The sequence below is a fragment of the Phascolarctos cinereus genome, unplaced genomic scaffold (assembly GCF_003287225.1).
Source record: "Phascolarctos cinereus isolate Bilbo 61053 unplaced genomic scaffold, phaCin_HiC Scaffold_4;HRSCAF=312, whole genome shotgun sequence".
Taxonomy (NCBI): domain Eukaryota; kingdom Metazoa; phylum Chordata; class Mammalia; order Diprotodontia; family Phascolarctidae; genus Phascolarctos; species Phascolarctos cinereus.
Window position 1 is genome coordinate 622,635,359 of NW_027555847.1, and position 22,696 is coordinate 622,658,054.

A 22,696-nucleotide genomic window follows, 5' to 3' on the forward strand; every position below is an offset into this window, starting at 1 on the left:
AATTAGCACTACAAATCAAATTAAAATTCAAGAGCTTACTTTTGGTAGATGGGAAAAGATAGCCAAATTTCTAGGAAATTAATTATAAATACACATTCAATTTTATGCGCACCACTCATCACTGATATACGGTATTATTGTCTTCATGTAAAAATCCAAAGTTTCTTCTTTTAAATGTGTTCATTCAAATTATTAAAATATTCTATTGAATATCCAATTTCAGTGTCTACCTCCAAGACACAATACAGTACTGCGTATAAATTAAACCAATTTTCTTACCTGATCAAATAACAAACGTAGTTGTCTTTCAGATTCCCCTACCCATTTACTCAAACAATCAGCACCTTTCCTCATAAAAAAGGCCACTCTTTTATCACCTTGACTACATTCATTGGCAAGTGCTCGGGCAACAAGGGTCTTTCCGGTTCCAGGAGGGCCATAGAACAAACATCCCCTGTAAAACAGTATATTTTAAACATCAAGACAAATCACAAATTGAAAAGGTAACATGGTGACAGGCATTTCACAAGTTTACTTAATGAACAAGCAAATAATCAAAGAACTGCAACTCAATTGTACTGAGCATTCATCGCATTATGTGTAAACTTTATAAATCTATTTTTTAGTCTTTGCAAGGATACTTTATTGTAAGGGATATTTATTACTGTGAGATATCACCCCTGTAATTTTGAGGAATTATAAATAACCAAACTGATATGCACCGTGAAACTTTGAAGAATTATACATTCATGTTACAATTAAGATGTCCTGAGAATAAAAACAATTACATAAGAAGAACACATCCATAGCAACTAAGTGGAAATGTAAAAAGTTGTGCAGGAGCAGAAATTATGTTAATTAAGTACTATCACCTTGGCAATACAAAAGCATAAATTTCAGAAGAGTAGAGCAAAAAAAAAATCATAAACTAAAAATGTCTGTTTCACATTGCACAGATTTTCATACTTTTTCAACGTATTGATCAGTTATGCTGATTATTTTCCTTTTCTTCTTTTGTCTTTAAAAAATATTGTTTTATGTGATGGCTTGCTAGAAAGAGGAAGGGAAGGGATACTGGGGGAAACTACGATGTGGGGAAAAAAAAAACCCCAACACTGACAAAAGCTTATTTAAAAACTGACATAGCCACTAGGAAATAAATGACTGAGCTGGCCCTTAAAATTCTTTTTTTAAAGGAACAAGTCATGCCAATGACTTATGGCAATAATACAAACTAATAGATGAGGGGAATTCTATGGATATAGTTTTATTTAGGTTTCAGCAAAGCATCCAATTCAAGATCTCATACTCTTCCCATAGAGAAGGTAGAGAGAGATGAATTAGACAATTATATATCGGATTCATAACTGGTTAGATGTCCAGATTCAAAGAACAGTTAATGCTTCAATGTCAACTTGTCATGACAACTTCAGTGTAGTACCCCAGGGTTCTGTGCTTGATTTTGTGCCATTTAACATTTTTATCAATGACTTGGAGAAAGGTACAGATGGCATATGTTTATAACTTACTAGCTGTTAACTTCTGTCTGCCTCAGTTTCCTCATCTGCAAAATGGTGATAATAGCACCCACCTCCCAGGGTTGTTGTGACAATAAAATATTTGTAAAGCACTTTGCAAACCTCAAAGTACTATGGAAATGCTAGGTATTATGACACAAAGGTAGTAAGGATAGCTAACATACTGGATAACAAAGATCAGCACACCAAGCTAAAAGTAAGATTAAAGAGGGAATAATGTAAAATCTTGCACTTGAGAACCAAAAAAAATTAAATCTCACAACTATAATACGGGGGAGGTATGGAGACAAGCATAAATATTTGGAGGTTTTAGTGGCTTTGCAAGTTCAATATTTTTTGTTGTTCAGTCATGTCTGACTCTCCATGATTCCCATTTGGAATTTTCTTGGCCAAGATACTGGAGCAGACTGCCATTTCCTTCTCCCACTCATTTTACAGATAAGGAAACTGAGGCAGACAGAAGTTAACAGGGTTAAGTGACTTGCCCAGAGTCATACATCTAGTAACTGAGGCTGGATTTGAACTTGCATCTCCTCCTGACTCCAGGCATAGCGCTCTATTCATTGTGCCATCTAGCCGCCCAAGTTCAATCTTAATCAGCAGTGAAACATGGCAGCTAAATCAACAAGTATTTATTAAGTGCATACTCATAGCCAGGCACTGTGCTAAGTATTGGGAATAAAAAATATAAGCAAATCAACCTGATTTTTTTCTGACTCCAAAGGGCTTACATTCTAACAGGGGAACACAGAAAAAGAAAGCTGAAAAGGCTGGGCTGGGGGGGTGGGGGAGAGGAAGAGGAAACACAAGATAGGGATGAGGTGGGGTGGGCCTGCAGCACATTCTAGGATAAAGAAGTTTCTAGAGAAAATCTGGGGAAGTCAGCAAGAGTACATACAACCAAAGAAGAATAAAACATAAATAGCACAAGTATAAATTCAGGATCTGTGGGCAACATGAACAAAGCTACATGTGACTGAAGTCATGGAAAGAGTCACAGTATCATTGATTTAGCGGTGAAAGCGGTTAGAGACAATCCACTCCAAGCTTTTTGTTTAACCTACAAGGAGCTGAGGCGCAGGGAGGTTAAATAACCTGCGAAAGCCACCCAGGAACTAAGGTGGTATGTACCATATCGCCTCTCCAGAAAGATAACAGATCCCTTCACAGACAAGGTCTCAGGCTGGGAGTTTTAGAACAGCTGCTTAAGCAGGCTCCAGCAGAGCAAGGTATTTCAAAGCCCATCCCATAAAGACTTTGAAAAGAAGATGGGCACTGCCAAGGCTTAACTTATCTTGCTCTTTCAGGCTTAAAATTTCAACAGCAGTTCATTACCTTTCTTGGCAATATTATTACAAAGTTTTCTTTACCTGAAAACACAAGCTATCAACATTACCTTGGTGGCTGAATTTTAAATCTTTCAAAGACTTCTGGATAAAGCAATGGAAAGACCACCATCTCTTTTAGAGCTGCAATATGGTTTGAAAGCCCACCAACACTATCAAATCGTACCTAAAAGGGAAAGAGTTCAGCAGTTAAATTATATCCAAATCTTTAAAGTCCGAAACAAAACAGTACAACTCAATAACACAAAATATCACTTACTGGTCTTGATATACATAAAAAACTCAGGAGCACCGATAGAGTGCAGCACTAAAGACAATACAAATGAGAAGTCCTTAAAAGTTTAAGTCGGTTTCTAGGTAAGTTCTGCTTTTTTGCTATTTTACATTCTCTGAAGAGGCACAATTAAAACCAAAAGTTCTACAGTCAGTTCTACTACAATGCTCATTTTGAAAATGTTAATTTGTTCCCAACACAATGGATACATTTAGAGAACATTTTGAGTGTAACTCAATTTCAAGTTTGCTTCTGGGTGATTTCTTCGGTGAGAACCAGTAAGAGAATCAGAAAATTGTACCACTTCACAATAACACACAAGTTGCAACCTTCCTGAGACCCAGTTCCAGAGCAAACTCCAGGCCTTTGTCAAGGTAAAGAGTCATATTTATTATCTACCTTCTGGGGCAGTAGGAGCTATGGGCAGAGAAGGGCTGGTCTGATCCACACTCAACCTACACCCGCCTGCAAAATGGCCTTGTTGCAGCCTGCCCCACTCACTCATGCATCAATCCAAAGTATAGGATGTGGGACACTATTGTAGCTTTTATGTATTTCTTAATAATTTAAGACATCTGAAACTGTGCTGTTTTTTAAAAGTTAGGTTATTTTTCAAAAATGTCACTTAAAAAGTTTTTGAGCATTGTGTGCCCCCAACCCCATTTTCCCCACGAACTATGATTTTTATTGCATGATTTTGCATAGCATTCTTTTGGGGGGGAGGTAGGGGTGGGAACTACATAAGTTTCATAACAGCAGAACTATTTTGCACACATTGCCTTCGACACTCACTGAAGAATCTATTTGCATTGGATCAACATCAGCCAAGCTTGCACCAATTTTCATCCGATCTTTATGAATTCCTTTTAACTCATCTTTCCGGAAGTTCAATGGAAGACACCTGTTTTAAAAAAACACCACTATTATATTATAAAATTATAACACTTCTGAAGTAGACAGAATCTTAATCATTTAATAACCACTTTGTTTTACTATTAGGATATTAGGGCCCAGAGAAAAATATTAAATTTTGAAACTATGTGATTAAATATTATTAAATATCATTTCCTTCAGATATAATGATCCCAAGGAAGTTATCTTACTAATTTGAGACACTGTTCTAACTGTACTATCTAAACACTAGTATTCCTTAATTTAGAATTCCTAAAGATACATTCCTATTGATAAAACTAAAAGACAGTTTTCGGTTATTCAATTGATGGACATTAGCAGAGATATGAAATTTTAAAAATCTTTATTTTGGCTTTGAAATATAAACATACACAATTGAACGTGGAGAAAGCTTACACTCTGACAATTTAGTAACCATATTATATAAAAATTATCCCAAACTAACAGTTTAATCCAATTTAACATATACTATATCCTACAATCAATTTCCCTATCCTGTCACTTGCTTCCTACTTTAATTTGGAAGTTGAACAATCTCATTATCTTTTAAACATTTCCCTGAGCAGGGGAGCTAGTTTAAACTTTGTTTTTAGAGATCATCTCAACAGACAAGTGTTGAGCTGTCAATGAAGCTATAATTAAGCAGATTAGATTTTGGTTCCACAAAACTATAGTAACCAAAAATCTTGATGAGAATTGGGCATGAAAAGTAAAAATAACAGATTTGGGGCTTCTGAGAATCATATCCAAAGAATACTGTAACATCCTAGAACAGAATGAGAAAAATATGAAGATTATGCCTACAAAACAACCAATTTATTCTACTCCAAATCTACATGCATTTCACGAAGTGATACTCTAACCTTGTTTTGTTTTCTTCTATAAAAGGAGGCTTAATTAATGAGGATTTTTACTTACCTGCTAATAGCTATATTGCGGCTTCTTTTCCTTCGCCTCTCAAAATGTTGTTCATCATCAGAAGAGGAAGAAGATGTAGAATCACTATTATGGATTGCATGCCTTCGCCTTAAATATCACATTAAGAAAAAAAGATTGAAGTCATGTTGAGAAAAGGGAAAAAAATTCATCAACAAACTTTTGAGGGCCTACTATGTACAGGTATTATGCTAGATCCTGGTACTACAAATGGAAGGAAAACCCCAATAAAACTAGATAAACCATATCACAATCCAATAAAATGGAAACAAATTTACAAAAATTTGAGTATGTTTGGCAAATAAGCCAAAAAACTTTCAATTTATCTGATTATCTCACATCAAGATAAACAGATATATCTTCTACTATAAGCATATATGCTATGAACTTGTCATATTTTTCTTGGCATAAAAAGGTTTTTTGGGACATCTTCAAACTGAAAATCTTAAATATTACAGACCTTTATTAATAATATTTAGATAAAATAAATTCATTTTATCTGGGAAACTAGGCTGATTGGATCCACTACAAATCTGTGTAACATTATCTCATTTGGGCCCTCACTGTAGCAGGGCAAACCTTTTATACCTCTCTAATCCATTCACTATTCTACTTACCACAGTACCTTTCCTAAATCTTTTAAATCCTCCTGAAACTTTGTGTGGCTTCTCTTCCCTTCCCGTCCCGTCCCATCCCGTCCCCCTCTAACCTGAGACTTATCTTCTATTTCCTTGAAAAATTTATTAAGAATTGGAAATTGTAAGGATGCCCATTAATTGGGGAATGGCTGAATAAGTGGTGGTATATGATTGTGATGGAATACCACTGTGCTATAAGAAATGGTGAGCTCAATGATTTTAGAAAAACATGGAAAGACTTGCATGAAATAATGAAGAGTGAAATAACACTGTATACAGTAACAGCAATACTGTTTTAAGAACTTTGAGCAAATAAATACCCAAATTAACTATAAAGAACATATGAAGAAAGATGCTATTTGCATCCAGAGAAAGAACTGATAAATAGAAGTATGCACAGAATAATCTTACACATACACACACTCTTATTTGTGTCTAATGGTAGCCATCTCTAGGGTGAGGAGGGCAGAAAAAAAATTTATGTGATAATTTTGTTATATATTTGAAAGGAACACCAGGTTGTGCATAGCAGATTTGCAGTTTCATATGCAATTATATTTTTTATTGTACTACGTTATGGAAATGCTTGTTTTATTCTAAAAATAAAAAGACAAATAAAAAAAAGAAAAAGAAAAACTTAGTAATTTGTGTAGAGCTCCCTCTTTTCCCTTGGTTCCTCACCTCAAAACACCCTCATTATCTCCTCCACCCATCTCAGAGGAAGAAGTGGACCTTCTCCTTGTCATGGCTAATAAGCCCTTCACATGCACAAGGGATTCTATTCTATCCCATCTTATCTATATGAATATTTTGTTGAAATTACTAAATTTTTTTTAAATGTACATATATCGTGTGTATATATATTAAAGCTAGACAAGATCATGTGGCCACAAATTCTAAAAGGAAGAATGGATACAATGACATTCACAAAATATCCATATACATAATATGTCTACATATTACATATTCATTGCATATCTATTACATAACAATACTCTATGTAACACATTATTTAATATTCACAATGATAAAGGAGGAAAGGGAAGGTACCTAAAGAAAACAATATGGCTACACAAGAAATTAGAAGGATAAAGTGCTAAGAAAAATGAAGACTGATTTTTTAAAAAGTTATGCTGGGTGGAAACAGGACGAAAAGGATTGTGTGAGACTCATGGGATTAACCGCAATGACATTAAAGAGATAGTATGACTTTATAACATTCAATTCCAGTTGTGTTTTAGTCTTTTTACCAAGAAGTTCTTCTTCAAAAGATGATTAAAAAGGAATAAATGAATTTTTAAAAATTATTAAATGTTTATTAAATTGCCATGCACTTTGCTAAATGTTAGGAATAAAAAACAAAAACCCAATCCTTTCCACTAAAAAAACAAAAATGTACAATAACCATGAGCAAAACAACCAAACCACAGAACAGTACCTGCCCTAAAGAAGGTTATTTTCTAACAGGGAAAGGCAACTTCTAAGAGAGTGGTAGAGGCAACTAGATGGCACAGTGGATAGAGCACAGGATCAGAGCTCAAAATCTAGCCTCAGGCCCATGATACTCAGTAGCTGTGTGACCCTGGGCAAGTCACTTAACCCCATCACCTCACCTAAACAAACAAACAAATAAATAGACACACACACACACACACACACACACACACACACACACACACACTCACTCTCTCTCTCTCTCTCTCTCTCTCTCTCTCTCTCCCCCCACAACTGCCTCACAAAAAAAGAGAGAGTCGTGACCAGGGAAGTGTTTTGGTGACATAAAAAGAGAAAGAAGGGGAGGTAAAGGCTGAGAGTACTATGTCCTAAGTGCAGGCTGGGTGGTATGTGAAGCTAAGGAGTGGATTACCTTCCCAGGACACTGAGTGAGACCTGGATTTTTAGAAGACTCAGATACTGTGGCCCAGGATTATGAAGATATTTAGAAAATAGTTAGCTAATTTTAAAAAGCTTGATGGTTAAGACTAGACAAATCACTGGAGTAAAATCACTAGCTCATCTATAAAATGAGAAGATAGGTCTAGATGATGTCTAAGGTCCCTTCCAGTACAAAGTGTATGATGTCTTAGGAGATTGAAAATATTTGCAGATATGAATGACTTAAGACCCATTACTGGTAATCTTTTAGACATCATAAAAAATGGGATAAGTGTCTGGGGCCAAAAGAACAAATATCTTAGTTTTAAAAAACTAAGAAAAGGTTAATCCTGATAACTGGACACTAGTAAATTTTAGATTCCCAGCAAAATTTTTGGCAGATTATTACAATAAATGATCTATGACAGCTTGGACAGCATGAGTTTACTAATAGTAATGTCAAATTAACTTGCTTTCTTTTTGAGAGATTTAGATCTGCAATTCCAGCCAAGGCAATATAGGAAGACCCAGTTTCAAAAAAAAGGAGGAGAGGTGGAAAAAATAATCAAGGACTCTAAGAGAAGTCCCCTTAACTCTGCTGTCTCCCATTTTTAAAATTTCTTCCTGTCTTCATCCATCCACACTGTAGGAGAAAAACAATGAAAGCTACACTCAGAAGCTCTGACTTTTTACCTCAGTTCTACCACTTACTAGCTGCATATCCTTGGGTAAGTCATTTAATGTCTGAGCTTCAGCTTTTCACCTATAAACTAAGAATATTCTTGCACTATTTTAGCTTACAGAGTCACAACAGTTATAAGAATATATATAAAATGCACTGCAACAGATGATACAAAATTTTAAAAAATAAGCTACTCTGGTAACTATTCCCTTCTGTCTTAGAAGTGTCTGCATATTCCCAAAACAAATCACTCCATCTGTACCCTCAATTCTATTTCCTCAAACATGAACTCCATCAGCAGTTGTTCACTCTATAGCATCCTTAATTTCTGCACTGATTCCTTCTCCTCTGCTTAAAAATACACAACATACATTTCTTCTAACTTAAAGAAATTTCTCTTGACTCCCCTGCTTTCAATTACCATACTATTTCTACCCTTTGACTAACAAACTTTGAGGGTAATCTATGTCTCAATTTGTAACTCAATTCTAAGTCTTTGTAATAACGGGTGTTTGCAAAGTGCTTTAAAAATATCTCATTTGAGCCTCACAATAACCCTAAGTAGGTACAATTATTATCTCCCTTTTACAGAAGAGAAAGTGAAGGAGAGGTTAAGTGGCTTGCACTGGTCACACACTTAATAAGTGTTGGAGGCCTACTCTGAACTCAGGTCTTGCTAATTCCAGGTCCAGTGTTTGACACTGTAGATCCCTCTCCCTCCCTTGGCTTCCCCAATGGTATTTGCTGGTTTTCTTTTTAATCTCTTAATTATTTCTAACTTTTGTCTACCTCAGTAGTTTGTCTTCTGTTGGTTTTTTTAGGCAATTGGCGTTAAGTGACTTGCCCAGGGTCACACAGCTAGTAAGTGTCAAGTGTTTGGTCTGAGACAGGATTTAACTCAGGTCCTCCTGACTTTTCAGGGCCAGTGCTCTATCCACTGTATCACCTAGCTGCCCCCCCTGTAGTTTGTCTTCTTAACTCCGTAATAAAGGTGTTCCCTAAGGCTGTTTTTAGCCTAATTCTCATTTTATAGCTTCTCATCTGGCTGTCTCACCTACTTCTAAATATTCAGCAAATCCAAGGATTTCTAGCCTTGATTTCTCTCTCCTGAACTTCAGTTGTTTCAAAATTTCTTATTGGACTTTTCTTCCTAGACGCTGTAGCAACAAGTCTAATATTTCCTTCATTTCTTTCCCCAAATCTGTTCCCAATATCCCTATGCTCAGAATCTTGCAGTCACTTTAAAATCTCTGTCATTTGCCCTCTATACCTAGGTACCAAAATCCTATTGATTCTACCACTGCAACGCGACAGAATTGTTTTCTCCTCTTGTTTCCATTCCCAATGCCACCAACCAAGTTTGAATTCTTATTATTGCCAAGTCTAGTCAATTTCAGTTATTTGCTAAGTTTCTTTTCCCTCCAATCCTTTCCTGACTAATTTTCCCTTTGCACAAATCTGATCATATTCCTCTACCTGAGAATTTTTTTAAAAGGACATTTTACTCCCCCCTCAATTACACATAAAAACCAATTTTAACATTTGTTTTTTAAAATTTTGAGTTCCAAATCTTACCCCCTTCCCCCTAAGACAGTAAATAATTTGATATAGGCTATTCTTGGGAATCTGGTCATGTTTCCTATATCAAATCAGAACCCGTAAGCATGACATTCAAAGCCATTTACAATCAAGTTCCAAAAACTACACACACTGAATACCATTCCTGTACACAACTCCAGTCAAATAACAAGTTATCTGTCATCCCAGAACAAGTTTGAGTTTCTCAAACTTTTGCTCATACTATAATATCTCACCAATAAACTTCTACCATTCTTTCCAGCCAGTGACTTATCCCTTGACTACATTAATATAGCTCTTGGATCTTATTTAGTCATCATATTCCAATTTATATACTTACTTGGTTGAATCCGTCTTATCAGAAATCTCATCATGGTAAGGTCTTTGAGAGCAGGAACCATTATATCTATGCAACTCTCCCAGTAGTATCTAGCATATTGTATGTTGAAGGTTCCTAAGAGATTTTTGTTAAATGACTGGGCAGTACACCTATGGATGCAAATTATTTGATAAAGTATCTTACATCCTTTTATACAATATAGATTCCTATGGTGTGAACAAACCTTAAGGGCAATCATGGCCAAACTATTTTAAGCAGTACTGACAAGGTGACCAATTTCAACCTGGAAGGACAGCCCCAATAAGGACCTATTTATCACAATTCTAGTCAATATTTCATGAATAACTTGGATGAAAATAATGAAGGTATCTTGTTTGAAACAATAACTAATACACGAGTTGAAAGATTCAAAATCAAAATTATCTCAAAAGGCTAAAATAATTCACAAAAACCAAATCCTTCATGCATCTATTATTCTGTTAAGAGGCACTTCCTGCAACAATGTGTAATACTGTAACCTTTCCATCATTGCCTTGTAGATAGGTCTTTGACACCTGCTGAAGCAAAAATATTTCATTACTTTGAAGTCCACCTAGTGATAAGCCTCTCCAAAATTAGCTAGGCTGGTCCTAAGACAAATAGCTTGTCAGTAGAGCCATACTCAAAGCCATTCCAGCTCAACAGGATCTACTGGAGTTTATTCTTCCTTGACATGGGAGTCAGCTCCCATAATGAGGAATCATAGGAGTCCAAAATCACAAAGATAAAATTTAACAAGCACAAAACTCAAGTTCTGCATTTAGGTTCAAAACCTCCATTACAAAGAGCTTGTTGCCTCTCCTTGAGCACTTGAACCTATTCCATGTTGTGCTCTCCAGTATACTTCATCTTCAGTCATCACCACCCTCTCCCCAAAGCGTCAGCTCCTCACCATCTAATGGTTTATCCCCAACTGCCTTCAAACACGCCCAAGTCTCCACTGTTCTTAAAACAACCTTCACCAGACCCTCAATTATTTGCATCTTTCCCTTTTCAACAAAACTTCTTGAAAAAGGTATTTACACTCACTGCCTCAACTTCCTGACCCCCCCCTTCTACGATCTGGATTTTGACCTCATCACTCAATTTCAACTGCTCCTTCTAAAGTGAGTACTGATCTTTTACTGATCAAATCTAATGTCTTTCTTCAGTCCTTATCCTTCTCGACCCTCCTTCTGGGTCTGACAGTTGATCACTCTCTTGGATACCACCTTCTCTTTAGCTGTTTGTGAAATTGTTCTTCCCCATTTCTCTCTCTCAGTCTCCCTTCACTGGCTTATCATCATTATCACAACTGCTAAATAGGTATTTGCTAAGGTTCTATTCTAGGCCAGGTTCTCTTCTTCAGAGGTTCTTAACCTTTTTGTGTGTCATAGACCCCTCTGGCAATCTCATGAAGCCTACAGACACTTCAGAATAAATTTCAAAAACAAAACATCATAACTGCAGTTAATGTCAAATTTCAGCCAGAGGTTAATAAAAATAAAAACATCATTTTTCCTGGTCCAAGTTCACAAACCAGATGAAATCTATCCACAAATACACAAGAAATCTGTGGCCAGTACCCCAGTAAAGAACCCTTAGCATCAGGCTCTCTCTCTTGATATTCCTGTTAGCTCCCATTTAATTCTTCTATGCAGATGACTCCCAGATTTATATATCCAGCTTCTATCTCTCTGCTGAGCTTCTGTCTCATGTCACCAACTGCTCATAGTCCAAAACTGAACTCATTACCTTTCCCCCTAACATCTCCCCTCTTCTAATCAAAGGCATTGCCATCCTTCTAGTTTGCCAGATTCATGATATCTGCATTACTCCTTACCCCACATATCTTGTCAAGCATATACCAGTTTCTATCTCCACTCCCACAGCTATCACCTTAGCTCAGGCCCTCATCACCCTCTCATCTAGATTATTCCAGCAGCCTTTTAATTGATCTCTATGCCATAAGTCTCTCATCATTCCAGGACATCCTACACAAACAAATTAAAGTAATTTTCCTTAAACACAGACCTGATCATGTCATTCCCTTACTTGTTTCCACAGTTATTGGCATATTATCTAACTCATTAGACTCACAATTCCTTGAAAATATCAACTGTCTTTTGTCTTTCTTTGTGGTTCCTGGCACACAGTAGGCACCTGATAAATCCTTGTTGATGGACTACTCATGTAATTCTAGTAGCTTTCTACTGCCTCTGGGATAAAATGTCACCTTGTTGTTTAGATTTAAAAACCCTATACAACTCTGAAGTTTCATTGGATATTACTCTCCCTTCCGTACTGAGACTCAGACAAACTGACCTCTGTTCTTCACATACAAGCCTCCATTTCTCATCATTCTGTCTTTGCACTAGCCATCCAACATGCCTAAAATATATCAGTTCTTCATTTACATGTCATACCTTTCCTCTCTTCCTTTTAAGATGCAGTTCAAGAACCATCTTCTGCATGAAGCCTTTGCCTATCTTTCCCAACTACTACTGCCTTTCCGCCAAACTATCTTGCATCTAATTACTTTTCACATATTTGTATTTATTAATTTTATATTTATGCTATATATTTACCTTTTATCTCCTCCATTAGAATACAAGCTGCTCCTGAGCAGGGATTTTTCCTTTGTACATGTATATACATGGTGCCTAATACAGTGCCTGGTACAGCATAAACACTTAATAAATACTTATTTATTGAACTGAAGAGTGATGGCCCAGTAGACCTCAGAGGTCAATGAAAGAGGACTCACTGAGCCACGTGTTATGCCCCAAGAAAAAAAGCTACTGCAAACTTAGCCAACATTTAAAAAATATTACATACAAATTAAGTAAGGGAGTGGATACCACTATACTCTATTTAGATCATACCTTGCATCCAGTTCCTGAACTTTACAACTTTAGAACGATTAGCAAGGGGCTGGCTAGTTATGTCATATAAGGAAATGATGAAGGATGTTCAGCTTGGAGAAATGAACACATTAGAGGGATGCATGATAGTTCTTTGAATATTTGAAAGGCAGTCATTCTATGCCCTGAAAAGGAACAGCTACGAATTCTTCCAGAGGGCAAAATTGAAGGGAGGTAGACTTCTGCTCAATATGATGGCTTAATAATCATAGCTATCTAGCAAAGCAACAAGCCTCCCTCACTGGGGGTGCATAGGCAGGAAAAATAATCATCACAAATACTGTAGAGCTGGGGTTCTTAACCATTTATTGGATCAGGAACCCCCTTTGGCAGTTTAGTAAAGACTATGGATGCCTTCTCAGAATAAAGTTTTTAGACGCACAAAATAAAATAGGACTACAAAAGAAACCACAAAGTTAACTTAAATATAGCTACTGAAATATTTTTTAAAACAACTTCACAGAATCTATGTTAAGAACTCCTGCTATCTGGAAAATTCTTGGGTAAGGGGTAATAATTGAACTAGATGATGCCTAAAATTTTATTATTCTACCCCAAATATGCTTTCATAGTTCTTGAGACGTATAGGTACCTGTTAATCCTTTTACAATAAGGACTTCTTGGTCCTGCAGAACTAAATCGGTATCTTCGCCTTGCAGGAGAGGCTGGGCCGCTATAAAACATGTTAGGTTTTCTCTGGTGTCGAGGTTCTATTTAAAATTTTAAAAGGTTACAAAAGTTACAAAATATTTGGACTTGAAAATTCACAAACTGCTTCCTTAATTAAAAATAAACAAAACATTATTGCACAGTAGCATGTAATATTTTTTATTTCACCTGCTCCAGAAGTTTTATCCTACAATGATTTAATATTTAAGTATTTAAATATGATAAATGGGAAAACGTAATTTTATTTATGCAAACCAATGAAAGCACTTGGGCATGAACACTCAAATATAAAAACAGCAAAAAAAGATTTCAAAAGGTTGGATTGTATCTCATACTATGTCCTCTAAAACAATCTGTTTTAGACTAATCAGAACTTAATTTATATTATAGCATCTAACTTACTTGGGAATAGATTCAATTGCTGACTAAGAAAGGCTATTTAAGTTATCAGAATTTATAAGGAAATAAAACCCACACAAAAAAAGTATTTGCTTGGAATGGGAGTCAATGGGGAAAAACAACAACAACAACTACTAAGAATGGCACTTATTAACTACAAACACAAATAAAGTCAGTGAAAAATTTCTTTCCAACCAACAAATATATATAGCACTTACTTTCCAGGGGAGCCTGGTAATGGACAGCAGTTTTCCTCTGTCTAAGATCATAGCGTTTTTGATTATCTTCTTCTCCATCTTCATCTTCTTCGCCATCTTCATCTTCGTCTTCATCTTCATCTTCCTGGTCTTCACCTTCTTCAGAAGATTCTATAATTAATAAAGAATAATAATAAATAATAATTCTATAGTTAGTTTAGAATAAAAATATAACGAAAGTTTTTGGGGGGATGGGAGGGAGTTGGTTGGATTACTGTCCACTCAGTGGTCTGCCAACACCAAAGGAAAAAATAAGGACTAGTCTGTATACTTAGTTACAAGTATATGCAAGACCATGATTGGGATATGGAGGCACCACAACTAGTACCTATCATAGCTATAACAGAGAGGTCGGGAAGGAGTTACCTTCCTACTTGTCTCCTACTTTGGAACTCTTGCTAGCTTTGGTTATTATTTACACTGCTCTGATTTTTTAGGCTTAAGGCAAACAGAGATTAGAAGACAATTTTAGAACCAATTAGCTTATAATTTACAAAAGACTGTGATTAGGCCTTGCTAATATTTCACTTATTTTCAGTTTTTCCTTGTCTACTGGCTCATTCCCTACTGCCTAAAAACATGCCCATGTCTCTTCCATCCTAAAAAAAACTCTTACTTGATCCCTCTGCCCCCAATACCATCCTACATCTCTTTTGCCCTTTTAGCAAAACTCCTCGAAAACGCCATCTACAATAGATACCTACATTTTCTCTCCTCTATCTCACTTCTTAATTCCTTAAAATCTGGCTTTTTACCTCATTATTCCATTGAAACTGTTCTCTCCAAAGTTATTTAAGATAATTTAGTTGCCAAATCCAGTGGCCTTTTCTCAATCTTCACTTTCTCTGACCTCTCTGCAGCTACTACTCTTCTCTCCTGGTTCTCCACTTTTCTGACCACTCCTTCTTGGTCTCCTTTGCTGGATCCTGCTCCAGGTCACACCCTCTCATCATAGTGTCCCTCAGGGTTCTCCCTCTATACTATTTTGGTGATCTCATCGCCTCCCATTGATTTAACTACCATTCATCTCTATGCTGAAGATTCTCAGATTTACCTATCTTGCCCCAAACTCTCTACTGATCTCCAATGCCACATCTCCAACTGCCTTGGGTGTCCAGTAGACATCTTAAACTCAATCTGTGCAAAACAGAACTAAAGGCAACACTATCCTCCTAGGACTTTAGGCTTATAACCTAGGAATCATCATGGATTCCTCACTTTCTCTTCCCCCAGATATCCAAAATGTTGCTAAGTCCTGTTGATTTCCCCTTAACATCTCTCAAATACACCCCCCCCCTCTAATACTGCCACACCTCTACTGGAAGCCCTCATTACTTCATTCCTGGATTACTGCAATACCCTACAAGCTGGGTCTGCTTGTCTCAAGTCTCTTGCCACTCCATTCAGCCACTAACATGATTTTCTAAAAAGTATGACCAATCATGCCACCTCTCTACTCAAATTCCAGTAGCTTCCTGTTGCCTCCAGGAGCAAATACAAAGTGCCCTAGCATTTAAAGCCCCTTCATAACCTAAGTCCCCCCATTCTATCTTCCAGGCTTATTATACCTTACTCCCCAACATGAACTCTTTGATTCAATGACACTGGCCTCTTTGCTTTTCTGTGGAACCAGACACTCCATCTCTCTGCTCCAGGCATTTTCCTTGGCTGTCCTCTGTGCCTGGAATGCTCTCCCTCTTCTGCTTCAACTACTGACCTCCCTGGCTTCAAGTTCCAACTAAAAATGTCATATTCTACAGAAAGCCTTTCCCAAACCCTCTTAATTCTAGTGCCTTCTCCCTGTTAATTATCTCCTATCTTATATATGCCTTGCTTTCTCTGTATTTGTGCTTGCATACTGTCTCCTCCATTGGATTGTAAAGCTCCTTGAAGGCAGGGACAGTCTTTTGCCTCTTTTTGTACAGCACGGTACATAGGAGGTGCTTAACAAATGCTGACTGATTAAATATAAGACTACGACATATTGGCCAAATTTAAGATTTCCTTGCTTAGAACTTTACCGTTAACTTTGAAAATCAGTTTTGCAGAAGTTATGATAATATACAAGTCAGCTCTCCATTAAAAGAAGTAATTATTTAATTTTGTATATAGCTGGAAGGAAGTCTGACCAGCTATGGCTGTTTTAAAATGATTTGTCTTCCTCCACACTAAGGTCCAGCCACTAATAAAGTTCTTTTAAATAAATACTCCCATAAAGTATGAATCAGAGATTTGATAGATTTAGCAAAAAAGAATTTATCTATACTTAGTGTGAAGTTCTTCATTAGTTTGACACAATACTACATATTCTAGCCTAGAATAAATAGCAATGAACTAAAAAAAAGGAAACTGGCAAAAATGACAAAAGATGGGAATAGTCAATATTGGAGAGGGATGAGGAAAGATGGGTGCACTGGTACCTTAACTGGCAGAGCTATGAATTACTACACGATTTTGAAAAGCAATTTGAAATTCTACAATTAAGTGACTAAAATGTCCATAACTCTTTGACCCAGAGGTTTGACTAATAGGCAGATACCCCAAGGAGGTCATTAAGAAGAAAGTCTCCATATACAATAAAATATTTATAGCAACATTTTTGTGGTAGCACCTGAAACAAAGAAAACAACCATACATTAGGGAATAACTAAACAACTTGCAGTACATAAATGTCAGTATTATTGTGTTATAAAAAAGTGATGTTATTGTGTTATAAAAGCGACGAATACAGAAAAGCATCAAATGATCTACATGAACTGATGCAGAGTGAGATAAGCAGAGCCAAGAAAACAAAAACACAGAATTACAACAATGTTCATGGAAAAAAGTAGTTACAAAACAACCAAAAATGAAATGTTGCAAAATCACAAAGAATAAGCATGACTTCAGGTAAGAGATATGAGAATACCTCCCCTTATTCCTCTGCAGAGGTGGGAAGCTGAGAATTGTGAAATATTTTTTTTTGATGCTGATATTTTGCTGTTTCCCCCCATCTCTTCTCAAAAATATTTTTTGTTATATGGGATGACTACCCTTGAGAAGGGAAGAATACAGATTCAGGAGGAAAATTATTTTTAAAGTGATTAAGCATGAGGGCAGAATGAGGAAAATACAGCAATTTCCCAACAATTTCTAAGTCATATTTTCATAATCTAGAATGGCTATTTTGCACTGTTAAATTCTCAGAATGACTCACATTCTAAATGCAATCCAAAAAGCACACTAAGAAGGAAATGTAAAAAATTTGCCATTATAAAAGCACATATGTATTATCATACTAATAGTATACCAATGATATATAGTCACTTTTAAAAATTATTAAAATTTTTTTTAAAAATTATTAAAATAGTACTCAGTTTGTTCAATTTTTCTGACCCATACATTAGACTTATTTTATTGGATTCTTTAAAGTAGTTACAGTAAACCATGTGTCTAAATTTTAAATAGAAAGTTTTAAATTGAGTTAAACATTTAATTTTAAGGTTCACCATTTATAGAGCTTACAGACAATCACAATTACTTCTGCTCATTATCAACTGTTTCTGTAACTGATGAGCATAGTTTCTTTTTTCACCAATCTTGCTCTTACAGCATTAGGATAGTATTATTTTAGAATGTTACTACATTCTGCATGTGAATCGAACCATTTGCCTATCTACAAGTAACCTTTTTTTTGCCTTACTTTAAAATTAACTGCTTAAACAAGCATAAATTAGACTACTCAATAAGATAAAAAGATTCAGATATTAAGATAATCAAGAATGAATATTCTATCTTATTCTATCCACTTACAAAAGTTCCTTTAAACTTAATTCTCAAAAATTCAAATTATCAACATTATTTTACTAAAACCTAAAAGGCTATAATACCATATATTAATTCCCTGCTGAGGATAGAGGAAGGCAAAATCAGCTTATTTAGCTTGAGAATTTTTTTTTTACCACCCTATTATTTAAGTGACGGAATGAAGTAACATCTTGAGTATGTTTGATATCAAAGCATTCTAAGTGACATTCCTATAGAGCTCTGTTTGGTTTGTATTAAGATGAAAAGTTTTTGTTTTGCTTATCTCCAAGGGGGTTACAAATGATACAGTTTCTCCACAAAAAGGTAGCTTCCTAATGAACAAAGATATTTCAGTAGGTTATTAAAAGAGCTCAAAACCAAGAGTACTCACCTACACTGCCATCTTGATTATCAGTAGTTTCTTCATCAGTTCTTTGAACATTTTTTTGTTTTCCTCTGGAGTACATGTCAAGATTTTCCTGAAATTATTTAAATGAAAACTATTAACACTTTTTGTGCATTTATATGAGCTGAACACAGTAGAAAACTACAAAACCGAACCTAACTTTTAAAAGAAGGGAATGTTAGCAAGAACTATTTTAAAACTTTTCACAAATTTTAAACCATACACAAACTCTCTCATGCTTAGGTGTTGTCATTTTTGCATCCCATTTTTGTAAAATGAGAGCTTTGTTATTGAAAAACACTTCACCAAAAAGCCATTTTAAAGCACTGTGACATCTTGAGTTTGTATTACAAAATAATAATCATCGCTGCTATAGCAATAGCTGCTAGTTCCCCAAACACAACTTTTCCTTACATAAAATAATACCTTGCAATTATACAGAACTTTGGGTTCACAAAGCATTTTCACATGCATTGCCTCATTCGTTCCTCACAATAACAGGATAAAATAAGTATAGGAGGCACCATTATAGTTATTTTAGAAAACTGAGGTTGAAAGAAGCTAAATGACCTACAAAGGATCACATAGCTAGTGAATGGATAAGAATGCGGACAAACCCAGTCCACTAAAGACTGATTTTAGTTAAACCTGTACCTCAAGTATTTTTTGCAATAAATAAGGAATTCTTGACACCTTCTCCACAGGAAAATGATGAGTTATTAAGTCAACAATCTTAAATGATGGACATTAATCAGGGATTTGAATAATTTATCAAAAAAAAAGTTTGTGATGCAGAAAAATAAACTGGGTATTTCTAAATCTACATAAAAGGAGAATGTAAACATAAATTACTTCTTCAGCATCATTAAATACTCCCAAGTCTTCCAAGTCAATCATTCGACGTCTGCGCATCTTTTTCATATCATCCATCTTCTGTAATACAGCTTCAGCAGTGCTAATATTTAAAAAAAATTACACTTGATATTAAAATAGGCTGGCACAATTACTAAAGTAATTGCAAAGTACACGTGAACGTAATGGAACATTACTATGCCACAGGAAATGAAAAAAGTTAACAATTTCAGAGAAATCTAGAAAGACAAATATGAAAAAAATTAACTGTAGAGAACAATTTAACAATATCGTAAAGAAAAACATCTCTAAAACATTTAAGAACTATGATCAATACAACGACCAACCACTCTTCCAGAAGACAATGATACAACATGCTAGTCACTCTCCTGAGAGAAAAGTGATAGACTCAAGGTGAAAAATGAGATATTTTTTAGATGTGGTCAATGTAGGAATTTGTTTTGCTTGACTGCCTATTTGTTACAAAGATTTTGTTTTTCTTTTTTTTTCCAGGGCATGGGAAAGGGGAGGTGAAAAGGAGGAAAAAAATTAAATTGAAAGTATGTGTGAAAAAGCATTTAAGATTAAACATCATTGTGAGATATTACAGTAACTAAAAATGTTAGAACACTAAATATCTTCTCATATTATGCTTCAAAGAAAAAAGGCAAACCTTTCATCCTCCTCTGTCTGGTATTTACAAAATGCCCACAAGATTCATAGCAGTAAAGTAAGCATGTATCAGATGATGCTATCATACAAGTTTCAAATAAAACCAAAGTATATTTTAACTAAGAACTTAATTATTTTGTCTATTCATTTACTGAGTGTTCCAGAACCTCAAGCTAATATAAATTCATGAGTTGGGATAAGCTAAGAGATAAAATACTCTAATTGTTAAGTCTAATATACTATCATGAAACCAAGTTTCACAGGATGTATATAGTAATAATTCAAACTCTTACAGTTCACTTCCTTTCTTAGTCTGAAAAGAACAAATTAATTACTCTTCTAGGTAAATTAATATGAAACTTTTGGCTTTTTCCAGTTTACTTACTTTGTTATAAGTTTGTCAAACAGTACAGACTGATTCACAGTGCTGTAACGACTTCTGATCCTACAACTTCGGCGAACTTCTACATCACCATTCTCCTCATGAAGATGCTCTGTAGTCTGAACAGAATTTCTAGTCCTCAATGACCGAGTAACTGGAATCACTTTGTCTATAAAATATATGCATATGATATGAGTACATAAAATGTGTACATATCTGTACATATAATATTAAATGTAAAAAATTCTGCCCTAGCTTTTCTGCTTTGTAGAAACTTAAAAAATTTTTTTATGTATACATGCAACAGCGAAAACAGTAACTGTCCTGAAATGAACGTACAACTTTAAAAACTGTATTTCAGAATATTAAAATTACAATCTCATTAAATCTATACTAGAAAAAAGAATTCCTAATAACAATTTTTATAATAATTTGTTAGCCAATTAAAAAAGTAACTACCTAGCCCATTCAGTCTTTGACTCTAAAAATGACACAGTGTATAGGTTTTAATAACTATTAATACACTTCAAGTAAATTTAGCAATCTTAGGAAAGCACAAGAAGTTCTAAAAAAAACCTTTTAAATACCATCAATTCATACATACCTGTACTAACAAAAGAATTATCACGTAATGTTAATAGGCTGCTTCCAAGTAGAAAAATGTTGTATCTAATATTAAATACGCTAACACCGCCACACTTATTACCGAATATAGTACAGGCAGATTCCAAATAAAATATGCAAAATTACATACATTTAACACTAATTTCAGGAAACATGATTCCTCCTTAATATTACCTTCTTTGCAATCTTCATTTTTTTTATTATCAGCCTGCTGTCTGGCCAACTGCCTATATGAGAAAAATGTATTAGAATACAAAACAACTATACATAAAACCTTAATACCAATTAAAAACCTCCATTTTACTTTCATATCCAACTTCCAAAGTTACTAAGGATTAGTATTAAGCATTAGTATTACTATGTGAAAGACTAAAGGTGAATTACATGAGGGGGAGGGGTGGGGAAGGGAATCACCAAATCTATTAATACCTTTGATCCAAAGCTCTATTGGGCTTAAATCTTGAGAAAAATCAGTTAGTTAATCAAAAAGCATTTATTAAGTATTTACTATGTGCCAGGTACTGTGCTAAATGCTAGGGATACAAAAAAAAGGAACCACCCCAAAACAAAAACTCAGTACCTACTATTAAGAAGCTCACATTCCAATGATGGAGACAATATTCAGATAGCTATGTACTCATAGAGTAAATGGAAGGTTATCTCAGAAGGAAGGCAGCACAAGGCAACCAAAAAAGTACTTAAATGTCCGGGCCTCAAGTCAGAACACCCAAGTTAACTTTCAGCTTTAGACACTTCCTCTTTAGACACTATCTTTGGGCAAATCATTATTGCCTCTGTTTCCTCAAATGTAAAAGATGGATAATAATAGTACCCACCTCCCAGAGCTGCTATAAATATCAAATGAGATATCTGTAAAGTGCATAGCACAGTGCCTTGCACATAGCAGGGACTTAATGCTTGCTTGCTTGCTTCCTTCCTTCCTACCAGGATATAGGAAGAGGACAAATGCAAGGGATGTTGAGAAGATATACTAACAGATTGGATCTGCCGGGTAACTGTGAGTAGCTAAGGGCAACACATAAGGGCTGCAAATTTGGGTGAATAGAAGGATGGTTGTGCCCTTGACATAGGGAATGGGCTGAAGGGGAGATGTTCTGTTTTGGACATGTTGAGTTTGAGATGATTATGGGACATCCAATTAAAGATATTCCAAAGGCTGTTGATGAGAGAATAAAGCTCAGCTGAGAGACTAGGGTTTAATATATAAATATGGGAATTATCTGCATCAGGATAACTGAACCAATGGAACTGATGAGATCATCAAATGAGATATTATAGAAGGAGAATAAGGCACAGGATAAAAGTTTTCCTTTGGGGGGAGAAGAGTGTGTGTGTGTGTGTGTGTGTGTGTGTGTGTGTGTGCGCGCGCACGCGTGTGTGTCCCCGTCCCAATGTTAGTAGGTGTGATGTGGAGTATCAGGCTGTGGATGTAAGTAGATTAAGAAAATTGGAAATTAGGGTATTTAAGGGAACATCACTATGTATGGTAAAGTTCCTAGTAAGATTCTTGTTAAGGTAGAGAGAAAAACTAAGGCAGGAAGTAAAAGACTTCCTGAATGTCATACAG

General features: G+C 35.4%; 1 protein-coding gene across 4 annotated transcripts in view; it reads right to left on the bottom strand.

Moving 5' to 3' along the window:
- The window catches only part of ATAD2 (ATPase family AAA domain containing 2), a 79,949-nt gene that overhangs the window by 46,833 nt on the left and 10,420 nt on the right, over window positions 1-22,696 (bottom strand). For all 4 annotated transcript variants that reach the window (XM_020964960.2, XM_020964958.2, XM_020964961.2 and 1 more), the window contains exons 3-12: window positions 21,283-21,335; window positions 20,488-20,653; window positions 19,431-19,533; window positions 18,564-18,651; window positions 14,348-14,497; window positions 13,654-13,771; window positions 4,989-5,096; window positions 3,951-4,059; window positions 2,935-3,050; window positions 280-454 (exon numbers count right to left, since the gene is read on the bottom strand). In XM_020964960.2, coding sequence (XP_020820619.1) covers window positions 280-454; window positions 2,935-3,050; window positions 3,951-4,059; window positions 4,989-5,096; window positions 13,654-13,771; window positions 14,348-14,497; window positions 18,564-18,651; window positions 19,431-19,533; window positions 20,488-20,653; window positions 21,283-21,335 — 1,186 coding nt within the window. The remainder of the gene's footprint in view (window positions 1-279; window positions 455-2,934; window positions 3,051-3,950; window positions 4,060-4,988; window positions 5,097-13,653; window positions 13,772-14,347; window positions 14,498-18,563; window positions 18,652-19,430; window positions 19,534-20,487; window positions 20,654-21,282; window positions 21,336-22,696) is intronic.